Source organism: Arachis ipaensis, chromosome B09 (assembly GCF_000816755.2).
Source record: "Arachis ipaensis cultivar K30076 chromosome B09, Araip1.1, whole genome shotgun sequence".
Classification (NCBI taxonomy): Eukaryota; Viridiplantae; Streptophyta; class Magnoliopsida; order Fabales; family Fabaceae; genus Arachis; species Arachis ipaensis.
In genome coordinates this window covers 8,339,999-8,350,765 of record NC_029793.2, presented here as the reverse complement: position 1 = coordinate 8,350,765, position 10,767 = coordinate 8,339,999, and the positions used below count along the sequence as shown (strand labels likewise).

General features: G+C 39.4%; 2 protein-coding genes across 2 annotated transcripts; both read left to right on the top strand.

Annotated features, from left to right (window-relative positions):
• LOC107614918 lies at nt 494–3,095 on the top strand. Its single transcript, XM_016317045.1, has 6 exons — nt 494–621; nt 708–1,392; nt 1,834–2,278; nt 2,373–2,615; nt 2,677–2,903; nt 2,991–3,095. The coding sequence occupies exons 1-6, from the start codon at nt 494–496 to the stop codon at nt 3,093–3,095; spliced, it is 1,833 nt and encodes a 610-aa protein (XP_016172531.1).
• Nucleotides 6,580–7,650, top strand: LOC107614917 (oxygen-dependent coproporphyrinogen-III oxidase, chloroplastic-like). Its single transcript, XM_021111805.1, has 3 exons — nt 6,580–7,180; nt 7,250–7,325; nt 7,455–7,650. The coding sequence occupies exons 1-3, from the start codon at nt 6,860–6,862 to the stop codon at nt 7,586–7,588; spliced, it is 531 nt and encodes a 176-aa protein (XP_020967464.1). The 5' UTR covers nt 6,580–6,859; the 3' UTR covers nt 7,589–7,650.

The following is a 10,767-nucleotide window of genomic DNA, read 5'->3' as shown; positions in this document are numbered from 1 at the left end:
GAAAACCAAGCTGAGAGAGACTACCAAGGCATGCTCCACAGCCAAAGATAAAGACAAATCAAAAATGAAGTCCAAACCTCAATTTTTACCTAAGAGAATTACAAGATCTCAGGCTGCTGGAACATATAGAAGGTCTGCTAATAAGGGCAAGGGAGCTCTTCAGGTTGACTTAACTGTAAATGATGACTCCAGTGATGATGATAGTTCAGAGGATAGTTCCTTTAAGCCAATCCAAGAAGATAGCTCTAGCAGTGAAGACAATGCAAGTATGTCCAAACCAAGAAATAAGAAAGTAAAGGACATCAAGAGAGGTACATATGCTGCTGCTAAGACAAAAGAGAATATAATGCAACCAGATGATGCATTGGTTGAAGATGTGTCAAATGGAGAGGTGGACTTGGGGTTTGTGGGAACTCCAGGGATTGTTGATGTGTATGAAGCACTTGACCCAGGTGCAGAATCTGATGGTGCTAATTCTTAGCACTCAGAGGAGATGAAGACTCCTCCTAATTCTGAGGATGAGCTACAATCTGATGAGGACTCAGATGAATTTCCAATATTTAGAAATGGGGCAAGATTCGGTGAGCTACATCTACAAGTGGGTATGAAATTCAACACCAAGTATGAGTTCAGAGAAGTTGTAAGAGAGTATACTATCCAAGAGGGGAGGAGAATTAAGTTAAAAAAAATGACAATATTAGATGCAGGGCTGTATGCAAGGTGCAAGAGTGTGCCTGGGTTGTGTATGCCTCAAGGGACTGTGATGACTCATACTGGCAAATCAAGACTTTCAACGACGATCATACTTATGCGAGGGAGAACACCAACAGGGCTGCTAATATGGCTTGGGTTACTAGTAAATTAGTGAAAAAGGTAAGGAAATACCCTAATTTCAAGCAATGCGAGGCTGCTGTGTACTTCAGGACAAAGTGTGACTTTATTCTGAATAGAAATTCCATTGCAAGGGCACTGGCAGATGCAAGGAATGTAGTATACGGGGATGAGAAGGCACAATATGCAAAACTAAGGGACTATGATGAAACTTTACTGAAGACGAATCCTGGATCTACGGTGCAGATATGTGTCGAACCTCAACCAAATGGAGACGTCATATTTGATAAGATGTACGTTTGTTTGCATGGTTTCAAGATGGGATTCAAGGCAGGTTGTCGCCCTTTGATTGGACTTGATGGGACATTTCTGAAGACACAATTTGGGGGTCAGATCTTGGCTGCTGTGGCACAAGATGCCAATCATCACATTTATGTGATTGCATGGGCTATAGTTGAAATAGAGAATACAGACACTTGGAAATGGTTCTTGGAGATGCTTCATGCTGATCTTGAAGACTACAAGACTAACGGATGGTGCTTTATTTCTGATATGCAGAAGGTAATGTTAACTTTCATGTGCTTTTAACAACCTATGATTCTCTGGATGTAAGTGAATTTGATGGGAATAATGGTTGTTAAATATGTATGTTATATATGTCCTCTGGATTTTGTATGCATGATGTTGGTTGTTGATATGCACTGTTAGTTATGAATCGTGCATTTTACACCTAACTGTTGGTTGTCAGGGACTATATTAGGGTCATTAATGTAAACTCAGGGATTGTTCTATGGCATGATAAAAGTGTTTACATCAGTTTTTGTTTCTGAAACATAGTGTAACAATGTCTTACAGGGTTTAATTCAAGCTGTCCAGGAGGTGATGCCAAGAGTTCACCACCATTTCTGCATTTGGCACCTCTGGAGGAACTTTAATAAACAATGAAAGGACCTTGAGTTGAGGGTACTGCTTTGGGAGTGTGCCAGATCAACAACATTTCAGGATTTCATTGATAATCTGAACAAGATTAAGAGGGTGAATGAGGAGGCTTGGGCATATCTCAACAAATGGCCTAGAGAGTCATGGACAAAGTCCCAGTTCAGCCATAGGCCAAAACTGGACAACATTTGCAACAACGCCTGTGAGGTTTTCAACGCAAGAATAAAAGAGGCCAAAAGCAAACCCATCATCACATTACTTGAGGAGGTGAGAATGTTTGTGATGAGAACTATTGCGAAGGATAAGGTAAAACTGGCAAATCATGTTGGCATACTCCCCCCTGTAATTCAAAGTTGCCTAGATAAAATAAAAAAAGAATCAAAGAACTGGATGCCTATTTGGACCAGTGATGAAGACTATGAAAAATTTGAGGTTCATGGCCATTCAACAAACATGGTGGTGGATCTTGGAAAAAGACTATGCACTTGCCAATTCTGGATGCTGACCGGTGACCTTTATCAAACTCTTTAACTTAATCATTAACATTTGTGTACTTTGATGACTATGATTGTCTTACTCTGCATTTGTGTTATAATATGTAGGCATTCCATGTGTTCATGCCTGTGCTGCCCTTGCAAGGGTAAATAAGAGGCCGGAAGACTTTTGTCACCAACTGTGTACTATGGAGGCATACAACAAGACTTATACCCATCACATTAACTCTCTTCCTGGCCAATCATTGTGGGAGAAATCCATGTACACTCAACCACAGGCCCCTAACATTAGGAGGAGGCCTGGAGCTCTGACAAAGAAAAGGAGAAAAGATGCTGATGAGGGCAACAGTGGTAATAAGAAAGTCAAACCAAGTGAAAGTTTGAAAAGGCATTTGAAGCCATTCACATGTAGGTATTGTGGGGGTAAAAGGGCATACTAAGAGAGGGTGCTCAAAGAAGAGACTGGATGAAGTAGTTGCTGCTGTTGCAGCTACAAAGGCTGCTGCAGATAAAGCCAAATCAAATGATGCTGCTTCTGCTTCTGAGGCTGGCCCTCAACCTCATACTACTGCTGCACCAGCTGATAAACCTTCTGCTGTAGAGATTGATATATCACAACCAAACTACGAAGGATCACAGGTAATACACTTATCCATGTTACAACATAACAAAATTATAACTTTTTTGTTATCTGGGCTCATGTGTTGAATTGTTTTTCTACTGTAGGACATAGCAGGATCTGCTGCACCTGCACCATCAAGGCCACATAAGTTGCCCACCAAAAGGAGGAGTTCACCACCACCTCAATCCATTGGTGTGGATCCAATATAAGGAGCCAGTGTGGCAACATCTTTCAGATTGGCCAATTTTATGAAGTTTGTTCCAACTCCCGGTTTCAAAGCACCAAGGAAAAAGAACAATTCATGACTTTGACATCAGGATATTTAGGACAGTACTTTGTTGTTTTGTTAAAGGCAGTTAATACATTGTTGCTTTGTTTAGGACAATTGTCAAAACTTTTGTATTGCCAGCCTTAATAACTATGCTATGGTACTTTTTTTGTTCCTTTAATGTTTGCAACTCAAACACGTTAATGTTTGCTACTCAAATATGTTTATCTTTGCTACTTTTGTAATTATGTATTATGCATTATGCTATTATGATGTCAGATGATCTGTAATTATTTCTCTTTATGATAACCAGTCAATCAAAAATAGGGCATATATCTCAACATAAAAAACCACCTCTTACTTTCATTCATCCATGAACACATTACATACAACATTGTCAGAACTTCAAAGTCATAATGAATACAACAACTACAGTGAAAAACACCACTATGCCTAAGAATTGTATCATACATTTTTGGATCCTCACTTCAGCTTCCAATTTTTCAATCCTCCAGGCTAAATTCACTCTCACTTGCTCATTGTCAACTGCAGTTGCATCCACTCTTCCTTCATGATGAGTTTAAAAAATTCTAATTTAAATTTTATGATGAACAAACATTATTAAAACAATTAATTTCAAAATTATTAATTTGATTTTAAATCATACTTGCTTAATTAATAATTTTGTGTGTGCAGATTTCTGTATTGGGCCGAACAGAAAAAGAAAATTGTTGCAAGCCCAAATGTGAATTTTATATTCAGCATTGGTTCAAAAATCATTCAAAGAAGTGTGGATGAATTATTATTCTTGGTTGGGCCAGATTCTATTAACATTATTATCAGCCCAACTCAAATTTTGATTGGATACTCAATGCTTGATCTGAAACCAATTGAGAGAGAGAGCAAATATTTTGCCTTATGCTTTCAACGGATCTCATGTAGTGGATTTCAAATTCAATTAACTTGAATTAACTTACATTGAGAACCATGAGAGAGAAATTGTCATTGATTTGATTGATGGCCTTAATGCTACACGCTACTCAGCAAAGAGGGAAGTAAAAGAAACTCATTTTAATTAATTTGTTCTATTTCATTTAATTGCTTTTCTTTCAACTCTCTCTTCTCTCTGATCTTTCTTCTCTATTCGGTCATATCACAGAGGAAACCATGGAAGTTATAGCAAGCTACCATATAGAAGAAGAAGTAAGTTACAAGACCATTGTAATGATGGCAAGAAAAAGAAAACAAAAAGTATGTTGTGGTTGAGATTTTCATCACTTATGGTAAGATTTGGTTAAGAAGATCCTAGCTTCTCCATACCAAAAATGGAAGAAGAAGATTTCGGTCAGAGGAAGAAGATCTCAAGGATGGCTCGTCTCTGCTTTTGGGTTTACTCATCACAGAAGGTAGCTAGGGTGGCTACGTGAAAGAGAAAGCAAAAGTGGAGCAGGAGGAGCTGTCACACATCAAGAAGCATCAAGGGCTAGGAGTCTTTCTTGGAGAGCAAGACAAGTTGGATGGCTCAGATTGATGAAGCTTGGTGTAAAGAGAAGACTCAGAGGTAATTGCATGTTGGGTTTTAGCATTCAGTTATCTCTCCTCTCTCTCTCTCTCTCTGGCCGAACCGGTTTTGCATGAAGAAGAAGAAGTTTAGCTTGGTTTATTTGGTTTCAACCGTGGAGGCTTCCCCCTATAAGTAAGGGTGAACAGCTAGGGCTTGAAGCAAGGAGTGAGAGTGCAAGGCACAGAGTTCTCATAGCTACCTAAGCTAATAGAAGTTCTTCTCCTTCAATGTTCTTCATTTTGTAATTTTTCTGTTTAATTTTGTCTGTCTTGAGTCTCATGGAAAAAGGCAAACAATGAGGTTTGTAAGAAAAAGCCAAGAGCGAAAAAAGGCAGAGAGTGCAAAATTAAAAGAAAAAGCCATAGATGTCCTTAGAGGTCCTTTGTACATCTTTGTTGTGTTTCATGATTCTGTGGGAATCTCCTTGCAAGTTGGTTTAGCACTTAGCAGTTGAAAGCTTGGCGGTAACCAAGTCAAGTTCAGGATTGGGGTTTGGATTCTGGACTTGTCCCGGATAGAAAGGGTAGTTCCTAGGGAGAATTGGTGTTTGTAATCAAGAATGATTGTAGTGAAATTCCATCATCATTGTGATGGAGACTGGATGTAGGCTGCATTGCACTTAGCAGCTGAACCAGGATATATCTGGGTGTAATTTTCTTTCTCTTCTACTCTATTTCTGTTTTTGCTGCACAGGAGATAAAACTGAAAAATCTCATGCCGGGTCACGAGATAAAAAGAAAAAGTCTCGTGACTGGGTATGAGACAAAAATAAAAAATCTCCAGAAGTTGTTTCAAAGACCAGCAAGTATTGTCAAGTGAAAAAGGGGCTAAGATTTAACCCCCCCTTCTCTTAGCCACTGAAAACCATCACTTCATGTTCATCTTTTTCTACATCATCAGCCCAGAGAAAAAATCCACACCATGTTTTGCCCCTAATCTGAATATGAGATATGATAAGAAGGAAAGAACAGAAAATCACTAATCAAATTTTCTTACCAAAAACTCACATTGTAATTCGGACAGCAGAAGAAGGGCTTATCTGGGTTGGTATTTGTTTTGGACCAACGAAGCACTGGCCGGCAGCCGCACCCACACCGCTCTGGTACCCGCGACGGTCTGGTCCGACTCCGCATTCTCGTCGTCGATCGTGTAGAACTTCCTTGACCCTAGCTCGCACACCCAATCATGGTTTTCGTTTCAGTTCAACGAGTAGGAACAACGAAGCAGGAGAAGAACGTTGCTGGACAGAGAGAAGAAGATGAAGAGGGGTAACGATGCCATGCTAGAAATTGGGGTTAAAACTAGGTATAGGGACCACATTGGGTCAAACAGTTTCAATTGCCACCTCAGCTAGCCGTTATCTACGCCAGCGTGGCTTCAACGCCAGGTCACTGCCCGCGGCAATTAATTTGCCCGGAGATGTGGGGAGGGACAACCCTGGTGCAATTTTAACAAAGTCGGGGACATAAATGGTGCAATTGGTAAGTCAGGAACTAAATTGGTGCAAACTATGAATCTCAGGGACCACTTTGAGGTTTAACTCCTTTTCAAATTTCGTAATTTAGGATAAATGGGTTTTATTATTAGTAAACCTGTAATGTGGGATAATTAAAGCACATATTTTATAAATAAACATTTTTAATGAACATAGAGCATTAGTTCATTCTAAGCCACTTCTTTTTAGGGGGATTTTGTTCTTTAATGTGTTATGGTGCTGCCAACCTATTGAAGTCATTAACTAAAGCCAACTAACAATATCAAAGATTGTCTTGGCCAAAATTCAATTCAACAAGAATTTAGGATTGAAAAGGTATAGGCAACAATGATGATTATAAATAATGTGAACAATATATTTAAGAAAAAAGGACAAATAAGTCTCTGACCTTTTAACCCGCGGACATTTTCGTCCCTGACCATTAGAAAATACTTTTAAATCCCCGACCTTCACAAAAATTAGATGGATAAGTCCCTCCGTCTAAATGCCTCCGTCAGACTCAACGGAAAAGTCTGACATGGCTCCCGTTCTGATGACTTGGCGTCATAGATACACACGTGGACTGATGAGTCAACAGGATAGTTTCAAAAATTGGACAAATAAATCCCTCAATCCTAAAACTACGTCGTTTCCCGTTTGGCCCTAAATGGCCCCTTCTTCTTCCTCCTCCTCTTCTGTAAGGGCCCGCTTCAAGAAGATGATTAGAGAAGCTCAGGACCCCGTCTGCACCGCCCTTGAGGCCGCCGACGGCGGGGCTAGCTTCAAGGAGGACGTTTGGTCCAGGCCCGGCAGTGGTGGTGGCATCAGTAGGGTTCTCCAAGACGGGGCCATTTGGGAGAAGGCTGGAGTTAATGTCTCCGTTGTTTATGGCATCATGCCGCTAGAATCTTACCGCGCTGCAAAAGCTGCCGCTTCTTCTTACCAGAAGCCTGGTCCTATCCCGTTCTTCACCACTGGAATCAGCTCCGTAAGTGTTTCCCCCATTCAATTCTTTTCGATTTCAGATGGAATGGGAAATGACATCAACCTTTTTCAGGTTTTGCATCCGAAGAACCCATTTGCCCCAACCTTGCATATTATGATTTTCTATCCTTATTTTAGAGCTGTTTCTCATACCATTATTACTACTGTTGTCTGTCATATAGCTCAAAATCTTACTTATGCCAATTTCTAAGGTTATTGTCTTACAAATAAGTATCTGCATAAATTTGCTGCTACTGACTGTGTAACCCTGTTGCATTCTACAGATGCTCCTGGAGCACCTAGGCAGTGGTGGTTTGGCGGGGGGACTGACTTGACTCCTGCTTACATTTTCGAGGAGGATGTTAAACACTTCCATTCGGTATATTCTCAATGCAAAAATATTAGTTCATGACATTTTTGTGATTTAGATTTAGAATTTTAGGGAGAAAACAAGTCAAGTAAAACACTAATGAACCATAGTTTTGCTGTTTTAAAATGGCACTTCACATTCATGTATTGCTTCTTATGTGTTTTTTATAGATAGATTTGAAGTGTTGGATGGGTTTACCTGAATCTGATTCCTATAGCTAGTTTCTTTTCGTAAATAAGGCATCTAAAACAACCTTCTTTAGTAGGTTAAAAGAAAAAAGAGTGAGCTTATTGTTGTTGAAATAAGAGCAACTTGGAGGGCTGCCAATGACTTATACTCAGGTAAATGGAAATCTCTTCAAGTGAATCAATTACTAGATTTAGGCTTTGTAGGATATGCTTACACTTGGTCTAACAATCAGGTTGGGGAAGCAAATATTCAAGAAAGGCTAGATAGAGCAGTGGCAATAACAAATTGGAAGGAAGCATTCCTAGAAGGAGTGGTAAAGCATTTTCAAAGATATAGATTAGACCATTGTCCAATCCTAATCGATGTTCATGGGGAGAGCTTAAAAAGGAAGAGGCCATATATTTTCAGATTCGAAGAATGTGGCTTAGAGACTCTGAATGCAAAGAGATTATCAAAAGAAGCTGGGTTATGAACTATGATCAGATTGAAGAGAAACTAGAAAAGTGCATCAAAGCATTGCAAGAATGGAGAAAAGAGAAATTTAGGGAGCTTCCAAAAAAAAATAAAGGAAAATAAGAACTCATATGACAACTTACATCTCACTCACAAATTGAAGAAACAATTCTGAATTTGAAAAGGGCACAGGCAGACTTAGACGAACTCTTCTATCAAGAAGAGATTAAATGGGCCCAAATATCTCGTGCGAACTTGTTGAAAGCAGGGAACAAGAACACTCGATTTTTTCATTAGCAAGCATCTCAACAAAAAAGGAATAAAATTGAAAGAATCACTGATGACGAAGGGAATCTCTATAAAGAAAACGAGAAACAGAGTATATGGTTCTCCCTCTTCGACAACGAATGCACACCAGAACCTTCTCAGTCTGGATGGTGGTTTTTTTTGGAGGGAGAAACAGAGTATTCCTGCATTTGATCTTTGGCCTTCCTTAGGGTTTAATGTAATTCTGTAAAAGCTCTGTAGGTGTAATAGGCATTGTATACAAGGAAAGGGATGAGAGTGTATAACAGAGGCAGCACACAAAACGACGTCGTTTTGAGTGACAGGGACTTATGTGTTTCTTTTTCAAAAGCTCCATCCCACTAACGTGCCACGTGGGAACGCCGTTAAGCCAGGTAAGCAGAGGGGGAGCTAGGTCAGCCTTTTCCGTTGGGTCTGATGGTGGCTTATGGACGGAGGGAATAATCCGTCTAATTTTGAGGGACGTCAGGGACTTAAAAGTATTTTCCAATGGTCAGGGACGAAAATGTCCGCGGGTTAAAAGGTCAAGGACTAATTTGTCCTTTTCTCTAAATTTAAAAAAAAAGGTAAATTAAAAATTAGATTTTTAATTAATTATTTAATTTTAAATTTTAAAATTCAAAAATTTGAATTAACAATTAAACTATGTACGATTACTTTAAATATCACCATAATCTCCTAATTTCTGGTCCACATCCAAAATTCATCATTGGTGCTAGAGACAGTCATTCCAACGCATCATAACGCCATTCAGACGTAGTCGAAACACCGCTGTCCATGCACGCCGCCGCAGCCTCATTCTGCACCGCTGTTCCCCGCAGCCCGCATCGATGCCGTTGTTCCTCCGCAGCCCGTGCAAACGCAACCATGAAGAGCAACCCTACTCATCGCCGTCGTTGTCTCCCCGAACACCCTCATTAACGTGTATGGGTTTGTATACGTTAGTTTTTGTTCCGTTAATAGATTTCTCAGTGGGTGAGAAGGTTCTACATCCCCATCTTCCTACATCAATGATCATTATACTTACTAAGATGGCAATATTGTAGAGGTGCAAATTTCCAACAAGGTATTTATTGGAGGTTTTATTTGCATGCGAATGTTCATTTTACATGCAAAAAGGATGGTTGTTCGTGTTGCAAATCCATTATTATATTTTATTTTACATACAAAAGGGATGATTGTTTTTATTTAATTGGGGTGTTTTTTTTTTAATTTTTGGTGGGCCAAGAAATCGGTCAGTTTTTCTTTTGTATGTAAAATGAGCATCCATCCCTTTTGTATGTAAAATAAAATATAATAATGGATTTGCAACACGAACAATCATCCTCTTTGCATGTAAAATGAACATCTGTATGCAAATAAAACCTTCAATAAATACTTTGTCAGAAATTTGTGCCTCTACAATATTGTCATCTGAGTGAGTATAATGATCACTAACGTAGGAAGATGAGGCTGTAAAACATTCTTCACCCATTGAGGAATCCATTAACGGAACAAAAACTAACATATACAAACCCAAACACCGTATCTGGTGAAACAACGACCGGCGATGAGCGGGATTGCTCCTCACGGTTGTGTCCGCACGGGCTACGGAGGGATAGCGACGCGTAGTTAGGCTGCGGCGATATTGGCGTGGGAGTGCAACGGCGTCTACACGGGCTGCGGGAGGACAGCGGCGCGGGGTGAGGCTGCGGCGTGCACGGACAGAGGTGTTTCGACTACGTCTAAATGGTGTTAGGGGAACAGCCACGATATAATGTGTCGGAATGGCTGTCTCTGACACCGACGGCGAATTTTGGGCATAGACCGGAGATCGATGACGGCAAATTTTAGGTGTGGACCGAAAATTGGGAGATTATGGTAAAATTGAAAGGTTGTGTGAATGTGTTTATTTTAAAAAATTTATAAAATTATGATCAAAATCAAAGTTTAACTTAAAAATAGTGAGTAATAATCATTTTACACTTTTTTTAAAGTAAAATAATTATACATTGATACAGAATTTAAAATAAAATTAAAATATTTACAATAGAATTCTATTTTTTCAAAGACTTCTCTATAAACAACATTAATAATGGTTGAATTTGCAGACATTCCTACGTGATTCATAAGTAAAACTTTTAAACGTCTTTTACTCTTAACTCTTGAAAGTGTCACATATAGTTGGTCATGTGTAAAAACTGGTTTGGACAAGTACAATCCAACATGAGATAAAGTTTGTCCCTGAGATTTATTAATTGTCATGGCAAACGATACTATTATGGAAACTGTCT

What these genes read in the sequence shown, in the direction of transcription:
- LOC107614918 (XM_016317045.1), top strand. Translation starts at nt 494, where the DNA reads ATGAAGACTCCTCCTAATTCTGAGGATGAGCTACAATCTGATGAGGAC. An exon ending in GGTATGAAATTCAACACCAA is followed by an intron (nt 622 to 707) that starts GTATGAGTTCAG and finishes TATTAGATGCAG; the next exon opens with GGCTGTATGCAAGGTGCAAG. An exon ending in TGCTGATGAGGGCAACAGTG is followed by an intron (nt 2,616 to 2,676) that starts GTAATAAGAAAG and finishes ATTCACATGTAG; the next exon opens with GTATTGTGGGGGTAAAAGGG.
- LOC107614917 (XM_021111805.1), top strand. Translation starts at nt 6,860, where the DNA reads ATGGCCCCTTCTTCTTCCTCCTCCTCTTCTGTAAGGGCCCGCTTCAAG. An exon ending in TCACCACTGGAATCAGCTCC is followed by an intron (nt 7,181 to 7,249) that starts GTAAGTGTTTCC and finishes AACCTTTTTCAG; the next exon opens with GTTTTGCATCCGAAGAACCC. An exon ending in TTATTTTAGAGCTGTTTCTC is followed by an intron (nt 7,326 to 7,454) that starts ATACCATTATTA and finishes CCCTGTTGCATT; the next exon opens with CTACAGATGCTCCTGGAGCA.